General features: G+C 58.1%; 2 protein-coding genes across 4 annotated transcripts; both read right to left on the bottom strand.

Moving 5' to 3' along the window:
• Positions 1–448: 448 nt before the first annotated feature.
• On the bottom strand, positions 449–8255 carry RAVER1 (ribonucleoprotein, PTB binding 1). Of its 2 annotated transcripts, none has more exons than XM_049810166.1 (14): positions 8024–8255; positions 6960–7026; positions 5753–6222; positions 5361–5552; positions 4624–4753; positions 4435–4535; positions 3026–3140; positions 2437–2696; positions 2201–2294; positions 1908–2050; positions 1622–1702; positions 1372–1515; positions 1211–1294; positions 449–1104 (listed from the first exon to the last, which is right to left on the bottom strand). In XM_049810166.1, the coding sequence occupies exons 1-14, from the start codon at positions 8234–8236 to the stop codon at positions 958–960; spliced, it is 2241 nt and encodes a 746-aa protein (XP_049666123.1). In that variant the 5' UTR covers positions 8237–8255; the 3' UTR covers positions 449–957. The 2 variants fall into 2 exon arrangements, with proteins under 2 accessions (XP_049666123.1, XP_049666124.1); XM_049810167.1 differs by having other exon boundaries at positions 1372–1500.
• TYK2 (tyrosine kinase 2) lies at positions 6960–25802 on the bottom strand. 2 transcript variants are annotated; one of them, XR_007507252.1, is made up of 27 exons: positions 25717–25802; positions 24043–24120; positions 22702–22771; positions 22370–22582; positions 21319–21442; positions 19103–19247; positions 18609–18772; positions 18015–18399; positions 17579–17773; positions 17173–17330; positions 16949–17072; positions 16612–16804; positions 16407–16513; positions 15863–16039; positions 15657–15744; positions 15383–15510; positions 14643–14778; positions 14108–14259; positions 13870–14020; positions 13155–13252; positions 11540–11732; positions 11116–11234; positions 10835–11007; positions 10585–10702; positions 10391–10501; positions 9639–9898; positions 6960–7026 (listed from the first exon to the last, which is right to left on the bottom strand). XR_007507252.1 is itself a non-coding variant. In XM_049810165.1 (26 exons), exons 4-26 carry the CDS (start codon positions 22554–22556, stop codon positions 9764–9766), a joined length of 3561 nt encoding a protein of 1186 aa, XP_049666122.1. In that variant the 5' UTR covers positions 22557–22582; positions 22702–22771; positions 24043–24120; positions 25717–25802; the 3' UTR covers positions 8928–9763. The 2 variants fall into 2 exon arrangements, 1 of the variants encoding a protein (XP_049666122.1); XM_049810165.1 differs by lacking the exon at positions 6960–7026 and having other exon boundaries at positions 8928–9898.
• Positions 25803–26354: the final 552 nt, after the last annotated feature.

Below are 26354 nucleotides of genomic sequence, written 5' to 3'. Positions count from 1 at the left end.
AGGGTCCGGCAGGGGGGGTGGGGGGGGACACACGACACAGACACCCCCCCCATACAGCAAACCAGACAGCATCGACAGTAGAAACAGGGCAACAACTCAAAACCCAGGAAGCCCCCCAAAAAAAGAGGGAGGGAAGAGAAAGGAGGGCAGGGACCCCCCCAAAAGCACCTGCTTTTAGGGCTGTGTCCCCACCAAGACTGGGGGGGAGAAGGCAACACCCCCCCCCCCCCCCGCAGCCAGGAAAGGAGGAACCTTTTGTTTGTTTTTGTTTTTTTTTTTTAAAAAAAGGCAATAAAAACAAGCATTAAAGTAAAAAGGCAACTTTTACCCCCAAAAAAGTGTAAAATTGCGGCAGCTCCAGTCTTTAGAAAAAAAAAAAACCAACCCACACACCCCACCCACCCCCCCCAGTGAAATGTTGAGGAAACAGGGGTGGGGGGGGGGGGGGGGGGGGGGGAGGCGAGGTGCCCAGCTCAGCCTGGAACCCCCCCCCGAGGAGGGGAGCATGGGGCTGGGGGGGGGGCGGCACCATGTGTGTGTCCCCCACACCCAGGAATGGGGACCTCCCCCAGTTCCTCACACCAAGCAGCGGGTTAAGGCAGGGAGCGCGTGTTTTTGGGGAGAGGGGGGGGGACACAACACAGGGGGGCACGCAACTCCCAGTTACTGCTTGGGGTGGGGTGGGGCACAGGAAAGGGGGGGTGGCTCTCAAGGACCCCCTCATGGCACCAGGGTGGGGTGGGGGGGTCTGCAATAAGATCCCCCCCACTTCATCCTCCGGCGAGCCGAGGTCAAGTCTTTCATATCACTTTAAAACCCTCCAAAAATAATCAAAAAAGGACTAAACATAAAAAAACCAAAAAAAAAAACCAAAAAAAAAAAAACCCAAAAAACGCACATTTGTACAAGATTTACAGGTGGGGGGGAGGAAAGGATTTGGGGGGGGAGGGGGGGGCGCTAAAATATCCTCTTCCGCTTCAGGTAGGAGTCGGCGTAATGGCCCCCCAGGCCCTGGGAGTGTTGCCCCACGTAGCAGCCCTCGGGGCTGGGCTCCGGGGAGGGCAGGAGGTGGGAGAAGGCTCGTTTCTGGCCACCCACAGGGGTCTGAAAAAGACACAAAAACAGAAGGGGGGGGGGGGGGGGTGTCAATGTGGGGTTTGGGGGGGGCACGGGAGGGTTTGGGGGGGGGGCACGGGAGTGTGTTTCTTACCTTTGACTGGGAGGTGTGCGAGTGACTGGGGGGTCCCAAGGCGAGGACGGCGTCTGCGGAGCCCGTTGGAGGCATCCCGACTGCCTGGGGGGTGGGGGGGGACAGGAATTAAGGGGGGGTCCCCAATCCCTGGGGATGTGAGGGGGGGGACACGGACTTACCTTGTTGAGGTGACTCTGCTTGAGCCCAGCTTGAAGGCCACTGGTGAAGTAGGAACTGGGGGATCCTGAGTAAAAGGGGGGCAGGGGGGGCCCCAAACCCCCTCGCTCGAACCCCGGGGACGAGGAGAGCTGCAAAGGGAAGGGCTACAGCTGACAATCAGGGACACCCAAAACAGGGTGGGGGGACACCCAAAACAGGGTAGGACCCCCACCCCCAGGTGCTGGGGAAGCTTTTTTTTTTTTTTTTTACCTTGTGTCTGCTGTGCCCAAAGCCCCCCAGGATGGGTCCAGCGTGGTCTCTCGTCTGGGGGTAAATCCGGGAGCCCAAATCCTTCCCCAGAAAGATGATGGGTTAGAGGGGCTGTCCCACCTCTTCGCCCCGCAAAAAAAAACCCCTTCTAAAGCCCTCCAAAAGCTTCTACCCCCAACCCAAAGCCTTCTAAACCCCCCAAAAAAACTCCTTCTCACCCCTGCAAAAAACCCTTCTAATCTCCCCCCCCCAAAAAACCCTTCTAACCCTGCCGCTGTGCACCCACCAGCTGGTAATCGAAGGCGTAGCCATCTGCAGCCAGTCCGGGCGAGGGTAGGAGTGGGTCGGCCAGGGAGGGCTGGGAGATCCGGGGATTGGAAACGCTCCCCAAAACGCCGGCTTTCAGATTAAACCCTTTGTTGGCGGCACCTGAGAAGGCAGAGAGTTGTTGGGGGAAAAGAAATCAACCCAAAATCGCCCGTTCCTTCCCAGAGGCGGGGTGTGTGTGTGTGTGTGTGGAATTTTCCTTCTCCGTTCCTCAAGCAGGATGGGGGAAAAAGGGGAGTGGAGGAGGCTCACCTCCCAGGCTGTTTGCTGGCAAGAGGCTGTGCAAGTTCAGGTAGGGGTTGAGAGGAATCTTGAAATCTTTGGGGGGCTCCCCCAGGAGCGAGACCTGTGGGAAAAGCACTTGGAGGGCTCAGGGGGAAGCTCCAGCACAGAAACCAGCCCCCAAAACCACGTTGGGAGGGTTGTTTGGTGTCAGCACGGAGCCCCCCAAGGTGGGACGGGCTCGTTCCGCAGTGAGGGGACCTTACCCCAGAGGCGGGAGGTCCGTTCTCGCTCTGCTTTGGTTTCTGGAGACCGCTGATGACGGATCCCAAAATGGAGGTGGTGAGACCCTGAAGAGCTGGGGGGGTGACGGCGGGAGGGGTGAGCTGAGGCACCTGCGTCCCCAACACCGAATTTTCCCGATCTACTCCCACCGGTCCCAGGAAAGAAGCCAGGGGTACGTTTCCAGAAGGCAAAATTGGTGATTTTACGTGTCCCTGTGCCATGTCACCGGGCAAGGGGCCACCTGGGGAGACAGAAGGAGAGGGATGGCACTGGCATCCAGCCCTCCCACGCCCCCCCGGCTTGGTTTCAGCTCTTCTCCCCACAAGCTGCCTCACCCCAGCATCCATCTCCCACCAGAAAAAACCAACCCCTGTACCCTCCACTCCTCCCAACCTGCCCAGAGGCAGGGGGGTGGTCTCCTGTGTGACTTCCCCTCCCCTAAAAAACAGAGCAGGGGAACATGCCCTGAGACTGGCGCTGCGCCTCGAAGCACGGCGAGCTCCGCGGGGGTCCCTTTTCCACTGGAAAGCGATGCCCCAGTTCACGGTGTGCCGCGACGCCGGCTGTTACCTGAGGAGAGCTCTCCCAAGAGCTGGCTGGGGGGCTGCGCTGGCGCATTGGCCAAACCCAGGGCACCGTGGTGGGGCAAGGAGCTCAGCGGCGAGTCGCCCAGGATCCCCGGCTTCTGCGAAGGACAGCGGGAGGTTAATGCTGAGCGAAACCGGCCCATCCGTGGCAGATCCGTGGCTCTGGAGGCAGCGGAAACCCTGGCGCTAGTGGGATGGAGGGGAGCGGAGGCGGCGCGAGGGCCCCTGGGATCGTGGCCATCGGCTAAAAGCTCAGCACAGGCACGGAGAGAAACACGCCGCAGGCACTGAGAGCAAGCTGGCTGCAATTTCACAGCTCCTTAAGCAGAGAATACCAGAAATAACATTGGGGAGACACTCCCCACTACGGTTCAGCACCCATTTTTGTTCAAACTGGTCCATTTATGCTAGAACGAAGGAGCCAACCCACCTGGCCCTGCACAGAAATCGTTTGCTGAGCCAGTAAATTGAAGAGGAGCCCAGGAGGGATGGAGGCTCCCCTTTTCTCACCCCACCTCAGCGAGCCCGAGCTCGGCACGGGGACCAGCTCAACAAATGCGGCACAGAGGCAGAGAGCCAATGAGCCAACTCGCCGGAGCCCCAGACGGGAGCCACTCATGGAGGCCGAGCCCTCCAGGCTCTGAGTCAGAGCAACAACTCATTTCTCCCCACAAGGAGAGCAGCTCCAACATTACCCGAGTCACTGGGGTGACTGGTGTCACCGCCAGACCCCTTGCTGCGGTCGTTGCCTGGTCTTAAGGATGGGAAGGATGCGGGGAAGGCGCCGGGGGGCGGGGGGGGGGGGTCCCGGCGCTACGGCTTGGCACCACCACACACAGCGCGTCACCGTGATGGCTGCCTCCTACCGCTCACATGGAAGAGGTTTTGGTTCTCCTTGTTCTGCAGCAGCCGTGTCCAGACCTGGTTCTGCAGTAACAGGGAGTTCCCAAGCAATGCCTTCTGGGGCAGAAAGCATAGCAAAAGAGACCAGAAAAGACAGAAAAAACACTCAAAAAGAGGAAAAAAACCCAAGCTTGAGGTGGTTCGAGAGGCATGGGGAGAGCAAAAAGAGCAGCAGGGAGCTTTAATCCTCAATTTGCTCCTCTCTCTTTACTCCTTGAGCGGCAACGAGAATTTCAGGAGACATGGAGGTGCATGAGCTGGAGCAGAGGTATGAGGCAAGGCAGCCACACAAAATGGCAGCGGCACAAGCCCACCGTCAGGTTTGGGAGACTCCAGCCCATCCGCGGCAGCCCCGGCAGGACCCTGATCTAAAAGCAGATTTGTTTCTCGTGGAAAGGAGGCGAGCAGGAGCGCAAGGGCTCCGACACAATGGCAGCATCTGTGTTTGCAGCGCAAAGGGAAGGCGGCGTTGGCGAAATTCCTGTGTACCTGCTGCGCTTGGGTTTGGTTCTGCAGCGCAAGTTGGAGAAGAGCCGTGGAGAGGGCCGGGTTGGTCACCAGTGGCATGGAGGGAGCGGCGCCGAGGATTCCTGGAAGGAAGGGGAAACGAAGGAATCACCTGCCGCAGGAAGGACAAACCCCACCCTGTCCTGGCCTCTCCTCTGCGTTTGGCCTTACCTTGTTTTCCTCCGACTGCCCCGTGGAGCAGGGGGTTGAGCAATAGCTGGAGGGAAGCAGGATTTCCCAGGCTGTTGAGAATTTGGAGGATATTCGGCTCGGGGAGGAGCCCTTTCCCACGATTTAATGCCTTAATAAAACAAAAAACCAGCCACGTTAAAAGTGAGATAACTGGCTTTGAGGCTTCCCCCATGATGGGCCACCCTGAATTTGCCCTTACGCTCCCCAAACCAGCAAGATCCCGGTTCCCAAAAGCCTTGTTGTAGGGCAGGGAAGAAACAACCGACCCATCTCTACAGCTGACGAAAGCCAAGGCACAGTGGCAACCGCACAGTTTGCCATTGCTGTCGGCAGCTACGCCGTCTGCTATTCTACCGGTGCAGCACCTGCCCAGCAAAACTCTCCATGCCGAGTAGCCGCTGGATTTTGGCAATAAGCAGCGTTCCTGCTCCGAATTTTGCAGCCGCACACAGGAACAAGGGAGCAATGGGGGAATCTGTGCTGTGTGACCGGAGCCTGGGAGCACCGGCATGCCTGAAATGCCCAGAAGCAGGAGCTACAGGCAACAGACGGCCACTCCATAGGGGATCCGATGGGAAATGTGTTGGCTGCTCCAAGACAGCCTGCTCCAGGCTGGATACCCAACCTTGGGAATGCCGGCAGCACCTGTCATGGTGACGGCAAGCTGCGAGGGGAAGAGGAGGAGGAGGAGGAAGCAGCGCACACACAAGCCTCACCGTCGCCTGCGCGGCTATCAGGGCGGCCAACATGCTGCGGCCGGGAGGGCCAGGAGCACAGAAGGAGACTCGAACGTGATTCCCAGCGAGCGGCAAACCATCCGTAGCCTGCTGAACCATCTCTGCCATCTCCGCCGACTCGTACTCCAGGACCGCGAAGCCTTTCAGCTGCCCATCCTGACCGTAGGCCAGCTAGGAGAACAGAGGGATGCCAAAAAACCTGTGAGCGCAATGGGAGCACTAGCGAGAGCTGGCAGATCCTCAGGCACCAATACGAGGTTGCTGCACACTGGGGGTGCCACTTTCTTTGGGCCGGCGACCTCCCTGTGAGCTCAAAGAATGCCGCACCCCAGGAAAAGCACTCCCAGTGCCCCCCAAAATCCCCCCATCACCTGGCAAAAAGCCGGGGCGCAGGCAGTGGAGAAGACCTGCCGCAGCTCCTCGAGGTCGGCATAGTTGTGGGGCAGCTTGTCAACACACAAGCACTTGGAATGGAGAAGGTCTAACGTCAACTGGTTGACGTCCGTCCAGTGGACATAGAGAGTCCGTGTGCCCAGCTGTTTCCCCAGCAGATCCGACTTGGCTCTGGCTGCCGAATCCTTTTTCATATATTCCACAAATCCATAACCTTTGGAGTGTCCCGTTTTCTCGCTGTAGACCAGGAAACACCGTTCCAGGTTGCCAAAAGGTCGGACCAGCTCCTCGAATTGCTGTTGGGTGTAGAGCTGGGGGAGGTTGGCGATACACAGGAGGGCATCGGTGGGCTGCAGCTGCACCGAAATCTCCTTCTCCCGGAGCTTGCTCAGGTGGAATTTTTTGATGGCTGATTCTGCCTGTTCCCCGTTGAGCAAGGTGACAAACGCTGCGGGAGTGGAGCCGGGAAAAAAGGGTGAGGCTACGTGGTGCCTGTTTCACACCAAAATGCAAAGCCGCGGCGCCTGTTTCACACCAAAACGCGAAGCTGCAGGGCAGGGGTGCTGGTGAGACGCAGGGTTAAATCCCCAGCGCTTCGGGGTAAAATTCACACACCCCCAGCTGCTGTTAGTGCCCGAAGCGTGACGAGGCGAGGAGTTGGAGGGAAGGTCTCGGCAAGCGCCGGCTGGTGAAATCACACCGTCCTCGGTGAAGCCTCGTGCGAGGCGGCTCTGTCCCCGAGCTCCGGGGAGACACCGGGGACAGGGACAGTGCCACTGGGTCCCAGTCACCCTCACCAATCCCCCTGGCCAGAGGAGGACCCTCACGCAGCTCCCACAAATTTCTCCATCACCAAGAACTGGTTGTCTTTTGGGGGGGGGGGATGGATAATGCCGGCAGGCGCAGCCCCCCAGGAGGAGCGGGATTGATTCTAAACCCCGGTGCCGTTAATTTTCTGCCCGCTGATAGCTGATCGCCACATAAAAAAATAGTCTGGTGAGCGCAGCTGAGACTGGTCGGAGAAGGCAGGGGGGACAGGTGGAGAATCAATACAGAACAAGGCGTCGGGGATGGACCACCCGGCAGCTGAAAAGCACTGGGAAGGAGGAGGGGGGGGACCCGAGGCCAGCCATGGTGATGGATTCGGCATCGGAGATGCCAGCGCTGCGAGAGCAGCTTACTCACCAGTCCCTTTGTATTTGTCCACAAAGCAGTATTTCAGCTCGTAGTCGCTCAGCAGATCGTGGACTTCCTGGATAAACAGCGGGATTTTCAATAAAAATAATAATTTTTAAGAAAAAAATAAAAACGGGAGTCAGGTTTTAGGGAAAAGCGCTGGCTTCTCCCCTAATTCCTACTCCATGCGGCAACCCCCAAATATTCCCCCTCTCCTTGAGCTCAGAGAAGGAAGCAGAAAGGGAAGAGGCTCAATTCAAAAGCAAAGACACTGGGGACCAGGCACTAAAACCGCCCCTTCGGCCCCGCTGCTGTCCCCCCCCCCAATTTGACACCCCCACCCCCCCCAGGGTGTTTTACCCCTTAAGGTCACGCCAGGGGACATCAGTGCTTTGCCACCGGCTCAAGACTTTGCCCTCCCCGAAATGATTTTCCAGACCTTTAGCCTCCCCAACACACACCCCCCTGGGCAATAATTAACTCAGATTTACCGGGAAGGGGAAAGGGAAATTAAAAAACGAAACAAACAAACAAAAAGAAAACAAAACCAAAAAAAGACCAAAAAAAGAAAGAGGGGGGGAGGGGGGCTGCAGTGGCTGGGGGGGTCCTTTGAGGAAGGGGGGGGGGGGGGTAGTTGGGGTTCGTTAAGCGGCACTGGGGCTTCCTCAGAGCTGGGTTTGAGGGGTGATGGGGGTGTGCGTGACCCCCCCAGGAGCTCTGCAAGTGATAAGGCAGAAAGTGGGGAGGGGGGGATAAAGGATTTTGGGGAGGAGAGAAAAATTGGGAGGGGGGAAGGAGGAGGAGGAAGCGTTTGGGGGGGGGGGGGGGGGAAGGAGGAGGAGGAAGCGTTTGGGGGGGGGGGGAAGGAGGAGGAGGAAGCATTTGGGGGGGGGGGGAAGGAGGAAGGATTTGGGGGCGGGGGCAGGAGCCGGCGCAGTTCGGGACCCCCCTCCCCTCCCCTCCCCGTTCCAGCAGCCTCATCCCAGGCCCGGCCCGGCTGCCCCCGCCCGGTGCTGCCCGTTATCGCCGGTACCGGGGCTCAGCTTCACCCCCGGCGCTCCGGTGCCCGGTACCTGGTTGCTGACGTCGGGCGGCAGCCCGCGGATCAGCACCTTCCGCCGGTTCCGGAACTGGCGGGCGCTGCGCTCCAGGCGGCTCCGCACCTCGGCCGGATCCAGCACCGGCAGCTCCTCCTCGGGGGCCCGGCCCAGGCCCGGTCCCGGTCCCGGGAGCTCCGGGCTCGGGGACGTTACGGCGCCCGACAGCGAAAGCGCCGCCGCCGCCATTTTGGGCACCCGCCGCCTCCTGGGACCATCGAGAGGCGGGCGGGCGGGCGGGTAGAGCGGCGTCAAGACGCCGCCGCGTCATTGGTTCGCCCGCCGCCGCGCCCACGCGGGAGCATCCCGGGCGCTTATTGGGCACGGCGAAACAAACAAGCCGGCAGCACCGGCGCTCCCTATTGGGCGGGGACGCCCCTTATTAGCACTCCGCCTCCGGATTGGACACAAACGGACGAGCCCTGCGGTTACCGCACTCTACAGGCTGCTTCGCGGGGGCCACGCCCCTCACCGAACCCACCCTTGCCCCCCCCCCACTCTGTAGGGACCCCTGACCCCCCCCGGCCCATAGGGACCCCAAGACACACCAAGACACACCCCACCCCACCCTATAGGGACCCCGAGAGACCCCCCCACACCCTATAGGGGTCCCTGACCCCCCCACACCCTGTAGGGACCCCGAGACACCCCCCGACCCACCCTATAGGGACCCTGAGGCACCCCCCCTCACTCTATAGGGACCCCTGACCCCCCCCAGCCCCTATAGGGACCCCAAGACACACCCCCTGTAGCCTACAGGAACCCCAGCCCCGCAGCAACACCCTCCCAGCGCAGGACCACCCCCCGCCGTTCCAAGGGGGGGTCCCCACGGCCCCGTTCCACCCACCAGGCCAGAGAGAAGGGGGGGGAACGTTACATCCTTTATTGGGAGATGACCCCCGCGGGGGGCAAGGAGGCCCCCCCCCCAAGCCCCCCCGCCCCACTCCCTAGTGGGGGTCAGACAGCAGGCAATAAATAACAGGGAAGAGGGGGGGAACGGCCCCCCCCCACTGCAGACAGTTTGGGGGGCACCCAGCCCCTTCTTCCTCCAGCCCCCCCCCCCCAGCACCCCAAAAACAGTCCTGGGGTGAGAGCCGGGGCAAGGTGAGGGGGGGGAACAGGGTGAGGTGGGACCTCCCCTCCCCCCAACTCCCACTCAGGGCAGGGGGGGCAGAAACGCAGCAGAGACCCCAAACCCCAATAAAGTGCCAAACTCTTTTGCTGAACCCCCGTCCTTTGGCAGGGGGGGCACCCCAAACGGCAGCGGGAAGGAGATCCAGCACCCCACGCTCCCCAAAGGTGCCCCCCTAGCCCCCCCAGCAGGGTTTCGGCAGCTCCCCAAGGAAGAGGAGGGAGCGAGGAGGGGGGGTGTGTAAGGCCGTAAATCTGCCCCCCCCGCCGCCTTCCCCACAGTCTCATTCACAGTGTTTGGCAGGAGAGGCATGCTGCAGCGTGCCGTGCCGCGCAGCAAGGATAGGCACAGGATGGCCGGGGATCCAGAGCGGGATGGACACGGCGTGGCTGGGGGGGTGTCCCACGGAGAAGGGGGGGATCCACCCCCACCCCAGGTGCTGCTCTGCCAGACGCTCACCTTGACAGCCTGACGTTTCCTCATCCCGTGCCGAAAAGCCGTCGGGAAAACCAGAAAGCAGCGTTGGCATCCAGTCATGGCGTTTTGGGGGTGTCCCCCCAACCCAATCCCGGCAGCAATCCGGCTCAGCAGAGGCTGAAGACGGAGGGAGCCTGAGCCCGGTATTTCTCGTGGAAGTTCTTGAGGATGGGGACGAGGTTGTGGAAGGCTGGGCGGAAGGAAGCCTCTGCTTCCCAGCAGTTCTTCATCAGCCGGTAAATCTGGGGAGGGGAGGGAGGGAAGGGAGACAGAGAAATGTCCAGAAGCAGCACGGCCACCGGGATTTCATGGGAAATAAGCAGGGGGGACTCCTTACTTCTGGAATTCTGCCCGTGGCATTTGGACCCCTGACTTCACCTGTCCCTCCTCTCCCCTGCAGCAGTATGAAGGCTTTCCCATCTTTCCCCTTTACCCATTTTTCTTCCTTCCCTATTTTCCTCCTTCCCCACCTTTTCCCCTCCCCTGTTTTCCTCCTTCCCCACCTTTTTCCTCCTTCCCCTTCCCCACTTTTCCCTTTCCTCGTCTTCTCCCCTTCCCCGTCTTCTCCCCTTCCTCATTTTCCTCCTTCCCCATTTTCCCCTTCCCTCCCCCACTTTTCCCCTCCCTACTTTTTCCCCTTCCCTCCCCCATTTTCCCCCTTCCCCAGGGGCCACTGCAGCCCGGCGGAGTGGATGGACGGATGGACGGACAGCCAGCGGGACGCAGAGCCTCACCTCGCAAGGACAGTCCTTGGGACTTGGCAGCCTCTTCCCCCTGTCCAGCAGCTCAATCAGCCGCAGCACCGTCATCTGCCCCTGCGTTGCCCCGATCATCTCGATGAATTTCTGTGGGGAAAGAGGGAAAAAGTCAACCTCAACCACTGGCTCGGCAAGCGCCACTGCAGTAAAGCCGGCATCGTGAGACTCACCACGGGAGGGCTCTGGCTGGTGTCGCAGCGGGTCAGGAGCTCATAGAGAGTCACCCCGAAGGACCAGACGTCAGATGCGTAGTAAAACTTACACTCCTTGAGGCACTCCACGGCGTACCTGCGCGGTCAAGGCCGCCGGTGAGCGCCGGCACAGCTCGGCACATGCCTCTGCTCACCGTACCCAATCCTGACACCATCCTCCACTCGCCCCAAACCACCACCCCCCCACGGTGAGGGGAGCCGTGCTCACCAAAAGACGGGGCTGTCCCCATCCTCACAGACGCGGTAATACTCGTGGCCCTCGGGGATGGCTTTGGCTAAACCAAAATCCCCAATTTTCACCACGTTTTCATTCTCCAGCAGCACATTGCGAGCAGCAAGGTCCCTGTGGATGTAGTGGAGGGAATGCAGATAGGCCATGCCCTGGAGAAGGGGGAAAAGAGGGGGGTCAGAGACATTTTAGGGGGGGGTCAGAGACATTTTGGGAAGCAGAGGAGCCCCCGGGAGAAGCCGGGAAGGTTTAGGCTTTACCTCGCAGATCTGCTGGGCGAAGAGCAGGATGTGGGCCAGGCTGACGTTGTGCTTGGGCAAGTAGTCGCGCAGGCTGCCGAGGGGCACGTACTCCATGATCAGCTGCACGATCTTCTCTCCTGGAGGAGGAGGAGGAGGAAGGCAGCGTGTGAACCTCGTGTGGAGAGGGGAACAACCCAGAGACATCCTAAACCCCAGCCCTCTGCCAGGAAGGGGATCCCCCCCCAATACTAGCCACCAAAAAACTTGAGGAATTGGGTTTTTGAGCGTCTCTGCGCCGGCACTGGGGGTTGGACAATGCAAGCTTGGGCTCTGCCATTGGCATTCAACTATGACGCTGAGGGAAAAATTCGGACGGGGAGAAAGACAGCGACCGCTCCGCGGCTGCCACCAAAGTCACCACGCATCCCCCCGGTCACCTTACCCTGCTCGCTGCAGCAACCCTTGTACTTGACGATGTTTTCATGATAAAGCGTCTTGAGGATCTCGATTTCCCTCTTCCAACTGGTCAGCAGCTGCTGGCTGCAGCCAGATTTGAGTGATTTGACGGCCACCATTTCCCCCGTCCCGTCGTTCGTGGGGTCATAGCAATACAGGCTCACCTTGCCAAAGTGACCCTGGCAAGAAGCAAGCACAGAATTTGAGATCCTGCCAGGAGAAGCTTTCCCGGCTTCCCCACACCAAGAACAGCCTCTTTGGAAGCCCTCTGTAGGGGTCAATAAACTTCTCGGACAGAGGGGAAATCCTCAGTGAAAACAGATTTAAAATATAAAGACTTTTGACTCTCGTCCAAATGCAGATTCTTTGGAAATCAGGCCGGAAAGAGGCTGGTTCACCCAGAAGGCAACTGGAGTGTATGAATCACGCAGCAGTGCAAGGCACCGTGATAACCTGCTACGAGGGAAACGTCATCCTGACCAGCTCCGAGCCCCTCCGTGCTCCCCAACCCACCCAAAAGGTCTTAAGTTGCCCTCGGTATCGTTACCAGCTCCGTGGTCCGTTGGGGATATATCGTATCAGTTCCTTCAGGGATTTAGAATCATAGAAATGTTTAGGTTGGAAAAGACCCTTAAAATGATTGAGTGCAATCATTACCCTGGCACTGCCAACTCCACCACTAACCGTGTCCCCAAGTGCCACATCTATGCGTCTTTTAAATCCCTCCGGGGATGGTGACTCAACCCCTTCCCTGGGCAGCCTGTTCCAGTGCTCGACAACCCTTTGGGTGAAGGAATTATTCCCAATATCCCACCTAAACCTCCCCAGGCGCAACTTGAGGCCGTTTCCTCTTGTCCTGTCACTTGGGAGAAGAGCCCGACCCCCATCTCGCCACAACCTCCTTTCAGGTAGCTGTAGAGAGTGAGGAGGTCTCCCCTCGGCCTCCTTTTCTCCAGGCTAAAGCACCCCGGTTCCCTCAGCCCCTTCTCTTGTCCTCCAAGACCCTTCACCAGCTTCGTTGCTCTTCTTTGGATGCGCAATCCCACTTCAGACCCTGCACAGCCCTTAGAGCCGGGGCAGGAGATCGTGGAATCCCGGGACGGTTTGGGTGGGAAGGGACGCTTGGAGCTCAGCCCGTCCAACCCCCCCTGCCACGAGCGGGGCCGTCTTCACCGAGACCAGGGTGCTCAGAGCCCCGGCCAGCCCGGCCCCGAAGGGTCCCAGGGACGGACGGGGCATCGACCCCCTCCCTGGGCAGCCTCTGCCAGGGCCTCACCCCCCTCGGCGGGAAGAATTTCCTCCCTAGAGCCGGGCCGAATCGCCCCTCTTGTAGCCGAAACCCCTTCCCCCTTGTCCCAGCGCTGCCAGCCCGCCGAAAGAGTCTGTCCCCGTCTTTCTGGGCAGCGCCGCGAGGTGCAAGAAGGTCTCCCCAGAGCCGTCTCCCCTCCGGGCTGAACACCCCCAACTCTTCCAGCCCTCGGACCAGCTCCATGGGCTCTCCCAGACCCGCTCCCGCATGTCCCTCTCCTTCCTCTGCTGAGCGCCTCAGAGCTGGGAGCAGAATTACAGAGGGAGGTGATGGGTGTTGAGATGCCACTTACCTCCCCCAGTTCCCGAATCTTTTTCAGGTAACGCTTCTGAAAGATGGTGGGGTCCGACACCGGGAAGTTGGGGTTCACCGAGGTGACGTCTACGAGGTCTGGAAACAAAAGGGTGTTGACGGGAGAGTGGAGGTCACCCTGCCGCAGAGATGCTTTGCACGTTTTCTCTCTCAACCCCTGTGCCCCGAAGAGTGCCTTTTCTTTTCCGTTTTTTTCCCTTTTTGTGCCTTTTCTTTTCCCTTTTTAACCTTTTCCCCCTCTTTTTCCTTTTTTTTTAATTTTTTTCCCCCTTTTTTTACTTCTTTCTGTTTCCCTCTTTGCCTTTTTTGGCCTTTTCTTTTGCCTTTTCCCTTTTTTACCTCCCCTTTTGCCTTTTTTTTGCCTTTTTTGCCCTTTTCTTTTTCCTTTTTTTTCCCTTTTTGCCTATCTCTGCCTTTCCTTTTCCCCTTCCCCCCTCTTTTTTCCTTTTTCAACCTTCTTTTAAACATTTTTTTTAACTTTTTTGCCCCTTTTTAACCTTTTCCTTTCTTTTTTGCCCTTTTTTTCCCCCTTTTCCCCCTCATCCAGGACAAAAGAGTCTCCGCAGCCACCCCCACCCCGCCACTGCCGAGGCCCCAACCGGTTCAGGGTGCGGAGGGAACAATGGGGCCATAAACACCACCCCCCCACCCCACACCCCTGAGAAACCAGCATGTCCCCGGCTGTGGAGCCTCACTGTGTGGCTGGAGCTGGGTGAGATCCCGCAGGATGGTCCGGAAGGACGGCCGCTCGACGGGGGTGTAGTTCAGGCACTGACAGATGAGGGTGGCCAGCTCCTTGCAGGACGGCTCGGGCAGGCGATGTCTCTTCTCATAGAAACGTTCTTTCTAAGAGAGAGGAAAGAAAAACAGGTCTCAAACGGGGCCAGATCCATCCTGGAATGGGGGATGGAGAGAGAGGAGAAGGCAAGTCACCTCCGAAGGAGTGCGCTCCTTGAGTGGGACATCAGCGTCAAAGCAGATTTCCAGCAATGTGGTGCCAAAGCTCCATTTGTCAGCCGCAGTGCTGAGGTTTCCCACATCCCGGACGCATTCCGGGGCGATCCAGGGGATCCGGTCCACGCGCTCTTTGGGAGAGGGAAGGCAAAGTGAGGCATTGCGGAGGATACAGCTGAAAAGACCCCATGAACATGGCGGGGAGGGGGGTGGGAAAAGCTCCCTGCAGGATCCCAGCCATCAAGGAGCTGTGATGGGATTGTCTCCAACAGCGGCTTTGAGGCCAAAACCGGCCACCGTCACAGAATTTGCACGTTCACACATTCAAAGTGCCATATATCGCAAAAATTAAGGTCTGACAGGCAGGCAAGACCTTGTCAAAACAGCTCAGGCGCAATCCACACTATTTATTAGCTACCTGGGCTACAGGAGGGGAAAAAAAGCACCTGGATTTTTGGTTCATAATGAGCCCAGGTCCAGCCCCGCTCAGTTCGAGCACGGGATGAGTGTATACCTTCTCGAGAGAGCACCGTAAAGCTGACTCCGGGGTCGCTGAGCTTCACAAAAGGCACAGATCCATCTTCCAGCCCCTTCCTGGCCAGCAGGATATTTTTTGCGCACACGTTGCCGTGCACCAGGTTTTTGTCCTCCTGTGAAAACAAGGAGATAGGGAATCTTGTGAGAAACTCCTGCCAATGCCTCAGAACAAGGTCAAGTCTATGAATGACACAAGAAAATAAAAAGGCAGGGCTCCTGGCTCTAATTACCTGTGTCACCTCCCTGTCTCATTATCCCTTTGCACAAAGCTAAACCTGGGGGGGGGGAATAAAAGGAACGCGAGGATTACCCAGCGCTGGCATGCATGCCCTCACAAGCAGCTAGTGAGCTTTCCCAAGCTGCTGGCCAGAAGCCCAGCAAGCAGAGAAGGCAGCGTCCTCATCATCAGCTCTTCTTGGCTCACACGGCCCCAAAATGAAGCCACAAGAACCGGGATTCAGCATTTGAAGTTCACGTGCGCTACCTCAGCTGCTCACCTCCAGGAAAGAGAGAGCGAGGACAGGTTTTGTGAGGTGCAGGCAGGGCACGTTAATGCTAAAAATCTGTTTATCTGCTTGGAGGGCAGAGGAAAGTGTGGCAGGTCCTCCCTGCTACGCTGCCGGCAAGACCCAGGGGCACAGCTGGAGCAAAAGGTGCTTGGAAGTGATCTCTGGCACAGTTCCCTGCCGGAAAAAACCCAGCTCCCAGCCCCATTACCAGGTAGCTCAAGGCACTGGCCAACTGCTTGGCCACCGTGATTTTCCAGCCCACAGTGACCCGGCCTTTCTCTTTCCGCAGCAGCACATCCAGAGGTCCATGTTCCACAAACTCCTCCACCATGATATCTGCAAAAGACGACGATATTTTCCTCAGCCCAGCCCTTGGCATGGCACAGGAGCCAATTGGCCCGGCTGGCAGCGGCCAAGGGAAAGGCACCAGCACAAGACGAGGCCGGCTGCAGCAAAGGGTTGGGGGAGAGCCGCATGCTTACTTTCGGAACCTCGCACGCAGACTCCGTGCACGAAAGCCAAGTGGACATGCGACACTTGGCTCATCAGGCTGGCTGTCTCAAAAAATGCCTGCGGGGAGAGGAGAGTGTCATGAAGGTGGCGGGTTTCTCGGAACATCTCGAGAGTGGCTTGGAGCCATTTTCCCCCCTGTCTCAGCTCCCCTTCCCCAGCCTGGGTGGGGGCTCACCAGGGCGATGTCTCTGTGGCTGGGATCCAGGACTTTGAGGACCACGTGCATCTCCCGGCTGTTGTTATTCTGCTCGGTGGAGAAATACTCGGCTTCGTCATCAGCACCGGTGGTCCCGCAGACGTTCAGCACCCCATCGTAGATGTTTGTGCGGGTGCCCTGCCCCAGGTGGGCTCGCTGCAGGCAGACAGAGAAGGCACACAGGTGTCAGACCTCCAGGCACTGTGCATGGGGAGGGAGGGGATTTTCAGCCTCGCACGTGCGAGCCAACTCTCCCCACTTCCCTCCGTGTCACCTCCACAAGCCGCTGTGGATGGTAGGTGAGAAATTGCCTCCTGCCTGAACCATGCTGCCTCTGAACAGCTCTCTTCCCCCTCTCATTGAAGAGGGAAGGAATAAAGCACCAAACCAAACTGCTCCACTTCTCTCTCCTCTTTGCACCAGGGGCAGCATCCCCCCGATCAGGGGAGCAGCTTCCTCCGGCCAATGTATTTACTCGCAGCCCCCCGTAAACCCCGCTGCCCAGGAGGGCAGAGCGCACAACCTGAGTGATCTCATTCTTGCGGATCTGGTGGAAGCTGAGCTGGGTCAGGTTAAGGATCTGCTTCGTGCTATCCTTCACCTTCCGCGTGATCAGCAGGTCCGAAATCTCTGCAAGAGGAGGGAACAGACATACACTAAAGCCCCTGAAACTACTGGACGCCCTTGTTCCTTGAGTCCAACGGAGGGAAGATCATCCATCCTCATACCTCCTGGTTTGGGTGGACAGCATCTCTTCACCGTGAAGCTTTCATCGCCAGATTTGAGTGTGCAGCCCTTGAGTACATCCAAGAGCTCCCGCAAAGTGGAAAACTCCCGGTCCCACCCTTCCAGGACAAAGGAGTTTCCTTTTTTTTGTATCCGGAATTGCCTGTACTTGAGGGCTCCCTGCACCCCAGGAGCCTAGGAAAGACAGCGTCAGGACAGAAAGCATCACCCAGAAAGCTGGCAGCTCAGACCAGGCGCAGCCCAGCTCGTTCCTAATGAGACAAGCACCTCCCTGACCTCGCCATTTCCAGGAATGCTGCACTGGGAATTGCATCTTACCTGCTGGTGGCCCCTTTTCACCACGGAGAGAATCATCCTGTTGAAGTCAAGGACACTCCAGCGGATGATGTAGAGTCCTTCTTCCTGCTCCTCCCGCCGTAGCTTGGCAAAAACAAACTCCTCCCTGGCAGCAAGGAGAAAGAGGAACAGCTTCGGATAAGCCCCAAGGACACGGCACATCCTCCTTTATATCCCCAGGCCCTCATCATGAAGAAGCCACTTACTGCATGGGCCCATGGATGCCATTCAAGATGCTCATCACGAGTCGCGGTGGTGCCACTTCGTGACACAGGTAGTGGCTGGAGTCAGTCGTGAGTCGGAAATAACCATCCACCAGTGAAACCAAGGAAAGCGCGCTCTCAGGGGATGGGAGAACCACTTCCTGGGAAAAGGGAGGGGAACCGAGTGTGAGAAGCCACCGAGCTAGAGGGTGAGCAGCCCAAAATCCACCTATCCCTCTGCCAGGCCAAGGAGGAGAGCATAAAACTCTCGCTTGTTGGCATTAACCCTGGAAAAGATCCTTGTTCTTTCCAGCACTGCCTCCTCCCGGTCTCTGAAGCGCAACTACAGGCTCCCACATACGTTGAGACAGTCAGCGCGAGCAGCTGGGAGAGAACAAGTCCCACTCACCAGGCACTTGTTGTCCTGCCGGTTGATGCTGACCCTACAGTCCTTGATGACAATATGTGTGATCTCCCAGAAATCACAGAAATGGACCCATTTTGGCTCGCTCTGCTCTGCTGGCTGAGTCGGCCCCTTGGGCTCCAGCTCTTTGTTTCTACTCTTCCTCCCAAAATACCCACGATGGGAGAAGTTCTCGATGCTCTGCAGAGGCGGAGACAGAAGGGCATCAGTTCCAAACCTTCCTGCTGCTGGGAAATGGCACCACTAGGTCACGGTGGCTACTGGCCAAACTGGGACAAGCTGAAAAAGGAACTTGGGGTGCTCGGAGAGCCCAAGGAAAAGCCTAGGAGCATGAGCTAAGGAAAAGAAGCCAGCGTGGGATGGGACTGGGATGGAAACGGCTCTTCCCACCCGGCAGCGGGGAATGCAAGCACCAACCTACCTCTACAGGTACAGGTCGCCACTGGATCCCAGTTGTGCCAGTGACGAGGACTTCGTGGGTGACAGGTCGGTCCTTGGGGAGCAGCGCCTGCCCGTGCTCCAGCTGCGAATGTCCCCCGTTAACATACAGCTGCACCTTTTCACCCTCAGAGGAGGTCTCCAAGGAGAGCACAGGGAAGAGCTCGCTCCCAAAGCGAGGTGCGAGGTGCTCCAAGGTAGCCAGGTATTTGTACATGATGTCCTGCACTGTCAGCTTGCCGGTGCTGACCGTGTGTCGCTGAAAACGCTGTACAAACTTCTTGAAGACGTTTTTCATGCGGAATTTGGTCAGGTAGTTGTTCTGCTGGATCTGGCGGTAGAAGGAACGTGGGATGCAGTCCTTGAAGCTGTGGAGGAAAGGAACAACCGGTCAGCAAGTCCTCATGGGTGCCTACAGCAAAGGATGCAGCTGATCTCTCCATCACCTAAAACAGCCCCAGACTCACTCCCGGTGAGGAGGACAGAGAGAAAAGAGGGTGAGAAACCAAAAGAAACCCTTCAAACAATCCCAGAGCAGAAAGTCCCCAGTCCCGAGGCTGCGAAGCCAAGCAATCACCTGTATTTTCTGGCCACTTCCTCAAGGGAGATGCCTTTTTTGATGGCAATGTGCGAGAGGTGAAGCACGGCCATGCCCAAGCTTTCGTTCTTGAACCTCTGGATCTCCTGTTCAGTCTGGAGGTCTTTCAAAGACGCGATGTCATTGATAAATTCAAATTTCCCCTATTAAAGAGAAAAAGTTGAATAAGGGGGGGGGGGGGGAACCCTGCACTGACTTCCAGAGTGCTTTTTCTTGTCTTTTTTTGTTTTTTTAAAGGTTAATGGGATCCCCCTCAGCTCGGCTCCCAGCCTCCCAGGGAGGCTTCAAGCAGGACAAAAGCTTTCCGAGGGCAAAACTACAGCTGTGTTTGTCCTCTAAACAAAGCCCTTGCAGATGGAAAAACAGATCTTGACAACAGGGCTGAGCCGAATCCAGCCAGATCAAGAAAATCACCCAGGTTTCCACAACTCCAGGTGTGACCAAGCCTCCAGCCTGTCAGCCTGGTTTGTTACCTGCTCAAACAGATACTCGAAGGATGATTTGTCGAGCAAGGCTCCTCCTTGCAGCTTCTCATCGGGGGAATCGCTCTGTCGGGGCACATTGCGATAAACTGCTGGTTCCTTGTCATTCATCCCATGCCAATTCCGAAAGTAGTACCTGGAGGGGAGAAGGAGAGGAGAGCGGTGCTCACCCGCGGGGACGGGAGGGCTGTGGTCTGTCCCCACGCTCTCTTGCAGCTGAAAGCGGCCGAAAAAGATGCTCTGGTTTTGCCTCTAAAGCCAAACCCGGCTCCAGTGGCTGCCCTGGACCTGCTCGAGCCTCATTTTACCCATAAATCTGCTCCTTCCATCCAGCACAGCTGCCTGCCCCTTCCCCAGAGGCTGCTGGGGGACTGGAGCCAGGTCCCAAAGAGGGTTTTGCAGAGGTTTTCTCACCAACTGTCTCAAGGGGACAGGGGAAAGGACCAGCAGACGAGAGCTCTGTCCTGCCCCAGCACAGCCAGGGGCTGCACTCTAGGCTCAGAGTGGTGGGTTTTAGGTTTGGGGTTTTTTTTAAGAGCCGAACTTCTTGAAATCCCACTGCCAACACGAGAACTAGCCATGCCTTCAAAAAATGTGACCTGAGCACAAGGCAACAATTCAGACACTGGGAGGCAAAGGGGAAGCGACCTCTTCCTGCCACCAAAATGGGTTCCTTTAAGCTTTTTTCTCTACATTTTATGACCAGCTGTGCTGTACAGCACGCCGAATATGAATCCATCAGCAGAGCTTCATGAAAGGGACCCTAATTAACTCTGGCTGCAACCAATCCTGACCCGCAAACGCCTCTTTAGCAGCAGTGCTCCCCACAATGCCATTTCACAGCCAAGTTTTTGTGCTGCCAGCCCAGGGGCCCCAAAAAAATGAGAGCAGCTGGGGCGAGGAGCGTGTCCCCCCCCCAAACGCCACATCTAAAAAAACATCAGCACAAAGAGAGCTCTGCGGGCAGAGCGAGTTTCCGTTCCCACCGCTCAACCCCCAAAGCCGCATCTCTGCCTGCGGTTAACACACCGGGGTTATTTCGGCACTCGTGCTGCAGGCGCCTGTGCCAGCCAAATGGCATCGAAACCAGAGCCGAAGGAAAAGGACTTTCTGGCCCAAAAAGTCAGAGCTCTGTAACTTGTCCGCGGTCAGAGAGCTACGGATCACAGCGCTCTTCTCCTGTGGGGCCGAGGGATGTGGAGGTGCTGGCCACGAGGACTCAAAGCCTTCCTCCCTGCACACTGGGAAGTGTGGCTCCGATTTCAACCTTCCTTGGACGACACGGTACAGCTATGCGTGCAACGATGTCCCGGCCAGGCACGGGAGCTGGCTCGGTGCCTCAGAGACCGTTTTCTGCCGCACCGATTGTGTTTGGCGCGACAGACGGCTGAGGAGAGAGGCCTTGGCCCGATACGCCACGGTTCCCCAGGAAGAAGAAGGTATTGCAAGTCATATAAAACAGGCTAATAAATCTCCAAGCCAGGTTTTCTGGTTTTCCCTCGCTTCTACCTTCGCTATGACTCAGACACCATGAAAAAAAACAAACCCAAAAACCCCAAAACCAAATTAGCCTGAAAAAGCTCTCCTAATAAAATCGCCAGTGGCAATGTTTTGGGAGGAAACACTAAGATCGTCGTCCCCGTCATCTCCAGGGAACCCGAGTATCTCGCAAAGACATCTACAAAAAACAGCTCTTGCCTTCCTGGGAACCCAGCTGGCAATGCCACAGCCCAGGGCTTGCTCTGAGAAGCCCCTGGGTGTTTGCTGTTGGTCTCAAAACACTTCAAAGGGGACATTGTCCCGCTCGGGGACAGAACTGAGAGGGGGAAGCACAGGCTGAACCAGTCAGGGAGACGGAGAGCAAACGGCGGAGTAATATGAGGAACTGGGAAAGGAATTTTTCCACACTGAAGGAGAGGCAGGGGCTCCAAACACGTCCTGTTCCTCATTTAATCCTTCCGAGTCCGATTTAGACCAGCCCTGCTGAGTTTACTCGGTTCCCCAAACCTGTGCCAACCTCTGCAAACATTTTCCAGGCAAATCTGGAAACAGGTAACCCGGGGGCAGAAAAGCAAGCGACGTTATTTCCAGTGCAGCCCTATTAAAGCCTGGCACATCTCTGCTCCACAAGCAAGAGGAGCTTGGCAGCTCCGCAGGGCTCCAAAAAACACGGCAGCAGGGGACAGAGGGGAGGGAACCGTCCTCACCTCATGCGGAAAAGCAGGTTGAGGTTGGTGTCCTTGCTGATTTTGAAGAGGTGGTTGGGCGGGAGCCAGACTCGGCTCTGGGTGTCATAGAGGGCGAAGAGGCTGTAGCACAGCGGCGTGATGCCTGCAAAGAAAACATGATTCCCCTGAGGTGCTGTCGAGCCCGCAAAAATTCACAGTCAATAGAAAAAAAAAACCCCAACCCTTCACCCCTTTCTTCCCAACTGCTCGCTTCTGGCAGCACAAACCCATCCACACTACTGACACCCCACCTCCAGGGACCGAGACATCCTCCTCGTCCCTGCTCGCAAATGTCAGAGGCAGGATAGTCTTTAAAAACGCCATTTAAAAGAGAGAGTCACGTCTGCCATCCTTCTGGCGCGCTCAGGGAAAGCCAGCTGGCCAGGGGAGCCTCAGCAACTTTTATTCCAAAGAAACCGCCGTGTAGAGCTGCTTAGACTGCAGCAAGGGGAAGGGAAGTTAATAAAACCCATGGAAAATGTGAACTGAGCGATTTGCCAGTCAAACCTTAGGAGAGAGCTAAAACCTTTGTCTAAAAGTTATAGAAGAGACATCAGCTACCCTTAATTCAAACCAACATGGCTGTGAAATGGCCCCTCAGACCAGGAAAAGCCCAAGCGCAGGTGCCCTACACGATTTTTGCAGCCCGCTGGGAGAAATCCATGGCGAGGGGAGGCAGAGCGCTCATTAAACGGGGATGCTGATGAGTCAGAGGTGAAGTAATTGCTCTTCAACTCATCATGCTCCAATAACTCCCAGACCCGTTGGCCTGAGCCTTGGGGTAGAGCCACGCCACCCCGCTTCTCAGGAACTCTGGAGCAAGCGAGGATGCCCAAATTACGACAGAAGGATTTGCTAACAGCCAGTTATCGGGAAGCTGCTGCTTAAAAACAACGCAAGAGCTCAGATTTTCAGATAAAGCAGCTCAGATGGACCCAGAGATTGGGAAACTGGAAACTTCTCAGCCCCGGGACACAAGCCAGTTGGGTATTGCGGTCTCAGATGAGAGACGGAGTTGCCCGGCGCTCACCGATCCTTCGTGCGAGGTCGATGCAGATCTCCTCGGCGCTGAGCGTGCCCTGGGCGTAGGTCTGGCACCGCTCCTGCTCCTCCTCGCCACTCCAGTGCAGGCAAACCTTCAAGCCGCCGCTCGCCGAGAAGCAACAGCCTTCGGCGTCCGACTCGCTGTGCTTCACCGTGCATTGGCACAGAGACATGGTGACAGCCCCCGAACACGCCCCAGCTGGAAAGAAACAGAGAAATAAATAAAAATAAGAGTTAGCAAAGTGCAGAGCACCCCATCACCAGTGTCTCCCAGTCAGGTAACTGGGCACCCTCCACTCCGACACTGGGATTACACACCTCGCCGTCAGATGAAGCATAACTCGGTGCCGAGCTCCAAAGGTGGTGCGGGAAGGGTGGATGTTATCACCTGGGACGGGGGGGAAGCGATCCGTCGGTGAGACCGGGAAAGCCGGATCTCTCCGGGTCTCCCCACCCCACAGCGCTGGCATCGCTCCCACCCTCCCAGTTCTTCTCCCCAATCTCTCCCGGCAAAATCCGGCACCGATTCCCCAGCTCCTTTTTTGCTGACAAAGGCCAAGCAGATCTCACTGCCGCAGCTCAACTTCCTCCAACGGCGATAAACACCGCAGGGAGCTCTCACTCAGGGCCAGGACTCTCACGTGTCTTCACTCTCTCGGCTTAGCAAGCTCGCAGCAAGCTCGCCACGCAGCTGAGTGGGGCTTTTCGCCTTTTAAACGAACCCAAGGCTGCAAGAGAGCTGTGCCAAAGCTGCGCCCTCCGTCCAAACAGCTCCACCGTGCCATATCAATGCCAAACACGGCATGGAGAGAAGGACCCCACAACTTTATCTCCTGCTAAGGGACAGGATCAGGCCTATGCCGCCATGCCGTGATATGGCAAAGGAAACCAACCTGCAGAGCAAACCCTGGCACTTTGGGTGGGTCAAAAGCCTTTTCGAGCATCATGCTCCGCTCCCCACGTCCCCATCACGAGGGTTCCCTCCATCCCACACCCCGAGGAGCAAGCAGAGAGGTGAAACAAGTAGATCTCGCCCCAAAAAGCCACTGGTTTGGCTGCAGGGCAACGTTTGCCTGGGTTACAAAAAAATGAGAGGTACCAAAAGAAACCCCTTTTTCCAGGAATTGTGTGCCAGGGTGGGGGTCTTCCCCCTTCAGGAAAGTGCCTCTCCAGATCCTCTCAAGGCAAAGCACGTGATGGCATTACTTCAGCTTCCGCCTGCAGGCGCGGAAAGATCCCGAAGCCAAACCTTGGCAGATTTCTCCCAATTCCCTCCTCGGGAGGAGAGCAGAACCCCAAAGAGGCAGCTGCTCCATTGGCTTCCTCATTTCTAAAAACCAGGGGAAGCTGGTGGAACTGGTCACAGCATCCTGAAGTGGGTCAGCAGGAGCTCAGCACCCCCAAAAAAAGGATAAATAACCTTTAAAAGGCAACCTTTTTTTTTTTTTTGTCATCCAAACTCGCTGTTGACAGTGGACTCAGCGAGAGGGCTGAAATGGGTATTTGGATTGAAAAATGGGATCCAAAGCAATATGGATTTCCCCAAGCAAAAGGCTGGCAAACAAAATAAACGCCCCGGCCCCTCCTGCTTGGAGAAGCCTGAGGGTTCCTCGCGCAGCAGGATCCAACCTTCCCCTTGCTATTACGCAGGGCACAAACCTTCCCGATTTCACCCCAATTTTGGCCTCTGCAGTCACGGTTTCTTCCACCTGGGCGTCTCAGGCTCCAAGCACAGGCCTGGGGATGGGGGGAGAGGGAAGTGAGTTATGAGCCACGTTTTGCAACCTTGGTGCGGCTGCACTCCCAGAAGATGCAGCCGGTGAGGATTTTGCCGCTCTCTGCTCGAGATTCAGCTCGTGTTCGGCTGTGGCAGACTCGGGTCACCACCGGGGATGAATTTTGACCCATTTCAGGCTCTCAGAGGGGGGTTCCCCCCTCCCACACACAGCCAAGCTGCAGCCCCTCGAGCCTCTGGTCACATCCCCATGCCGCTAATGGCGCCCGCTGGCCCCCGTTTCCCCGCCCCCGATCCCGTGTTTCTGAGCAGGGAGCGGTGTACACACATGTTTTCTGTATGTTCCTGGGGCAGCGGGACAGAAAACCGTGTGGCCACCGTCATTGCCTGGCATGGGAGGCTCAGGGAGCTCCCCCCTCCAGGAGCTAAAAGTGGTGGCAGGCTTTGGTCATGGGGCAGCCTAAACGGGGTGCAAAGTCCAGCGCTGGCTGGGAAAGACGGAAGCGCCAGGGCCGTGGGGACCACCCGCCCCACAGCGGCATGGGACAGGGGAACACGGGCAGCTGCCGGTTGGTGCCGGTGCCACTTCCCGCAGGCAGCCGAGGCCTAACGCCATGCGACCATCCACCTGCTTCAGCCCCCCATATCCAGACCCTCACAGCCCACAGCCCCACACATCCTGACCCTCTGCATCCCCCAACCCCACATATCCTGACCTGTTACACCCCACACATCCTGACACAGCCCCCCCAACCCCGAAGCCCCCAAGCCCCACGTATCCAGAGCCCCCCCACATCTCACAGCCACGCACACCCTGACACCCACGTGCCCCATACCGCTGGGGCCCCCAGCCCGAAATCCCCCGAGCCCCCATATCCCCCAACCCCACATCCCCTGACATCCCCCCCGGGCTCTCAAACTCTGACCCCCCACCCCACATATCCTGACACCCTCAGCCTAAACCCTCCTAGCCCCACACATCCCGAGACCCTCAGCCCCACGTATCCTGACACCCCCACCCCAGACTCTCTTAACCCCGCACACCCTAACCCCCAAACCTGAGCCTCCTAGTGTCACATATCCTGATCTCCTAGCCCCACATATCTTTACCCCCCCCGAGTCCCACACATCCTGACCCCCAACCCTAAGCCTCCTAGCCCCACACATCCTGACACACCCCCCCCAGAGCCCCTTAACCCTGCACATCCTGAACCCCCCCAGACCACTGACACCAGATCCTGACCACCCCAGCCCCCTGACCCCACAGGCCCGGACACACACCCCCAACCCCCCCTCAGCCCCCTGACACCACATCCTGACCCCCCCAGCCTCCTGACACCACAGGCCTGGCCCACCCCCAGCCCCCTGACACCACAGGCCTGACACCCCCCAGCCCCCTGACCCCACAGGCCTGACACCCCCCAGCCCCCTGACACCACAGGCCTGACACCCCCCAGCCCGCCCCCCAGCCCCCTGACCCCACAGGCCCGGCCACCTCCCACAGGCCCCCGACCCCCCCCACCCCCCAGATGCTGCCCCTCGCCCCTCCCGGCCCCCCCGGTCCGCTCCGGCCCGCCCCCCCCGCCCCCGGCTCGTACCGGGCCCCGCTCCCCGCCGGCCCGGCCGCCGCTCCGGCTCCCTCCGCCCCGCAGAGCCGCCGCCTCCCATTGGGCCCGAGAGACGCGCGCTGCCATTGGCCCTCCGCCGCCACGCCGCCACGCCCACACGCCTTCGCCCCATGGGCGTGGCGCCGACGGCTGCCACGCCCCGCGAAGGCTCGGCGGCAGCGGCTATTGGCTGAGGAGCGGGGAGAGGGCGGAGCCTGAGTGCGGTAGGGGCCACGACTGCATGCAAACCAGCGGGGGCGGGGCTGGGGCGGGCGCATCTGGAATTAAAACAGGGGGCGGGGCTAGGTCAGGCACAGCTGGATCTGGGGCACAGCTGGATCCAAACCCAGGGGGTTGGGCACAGCTGGATTAGGGACACAGCTGGATAGAACCCGGGGGGCGGGGCTGGAGGGAGTACAGCTGGATTGGTGGCACAGCTGGATCTAAACCCAGGGGAGGGGCTGGATTGGGGCACAGCCCAATGGGGCTAACAGCTGGACAGTCCTGGGCACAGCTGGATCCAAACGGGGGGGGGCAGGGCAGAGCTGTAAGGGCTCACAGCTGGATCTAAGCCAGCTGAGGGTGGGGGGGTGGTGTCACCCCAAATCCCCCGGGGGGGGTGTCTTAAC

The sequence above is a fragment of the Accipiter gentilis genome, chromosome 9 (assembly GCF_929443795.1).
Source record: "Accipiter gentilis chromosome 9, bAccGen1.1, whole genome shotgun sequence".
In the NCBI taxonomy this organism is placed as follows: domain Eukaryota; kingdom Metazoa; phylum Chordata; class Aves; order Accipitriformes; family Accipitridae; genus Astur; species Astur gentilis.
The sequence above is the reverse complement of the archived record's forward strand: the minus strand, read 5'-3'. Positions and strand labels throughout refer to the sequence as shown.

What these genes read in the sequence shown, in the direction of transcription:
- RAVER1 (XM_049810166.1), bottom strand. Translation starts at nt 8,236, where the DNA reads ATGGCGGCGGCGGCGCTTTCGCTGTCGGGCGCCGTAACGTCCCCGAGC. An exon ending in CTTGGGAGAGCTCTCCTCAG is followed by an intron (nt 2,697 to 3,025) that starts GTAACAGCCGGC and finishes CTGTCTCCCCAG; the next exon opens with GTGGCCCCTTGCCCGGTGAC. An exon ending in AGCAGAGTCACCTCAACAAG is followed by an intron (nt 1,295 to 1,371) that starts GTAAGTCCGTGT and finishes CCCACCCCCCAG; the next exon opens with GCAGTCGGGATGCCTCCAAC.
- TYK2 (XM_049810165.1), bottom strand. Translation starts at nt 22,556, where the DNA reads ATGTCTCTGTGCCAATGCACGGTGAAGCACAGCGAGTCGGACGCCGAA. An exon ending in GGCGACCTGTACCTGTAGAG is followed by an intron (nt 17,774 to 18,014) that starts GTAGGTTGGTGC and finishes CCGCCTCTGCAG; the next exon opens with AGCATCGAGAACTTCTCCCA. An exon ending in CCAGCCAGAGCCCTCCCGTG is followed by an intron (nt 10,502 to 10,584) that starts GTGAGTCTCACG and finishes CTTTCCCCACAG; the next exon opens with AAATTCATCGAGATGATCGG.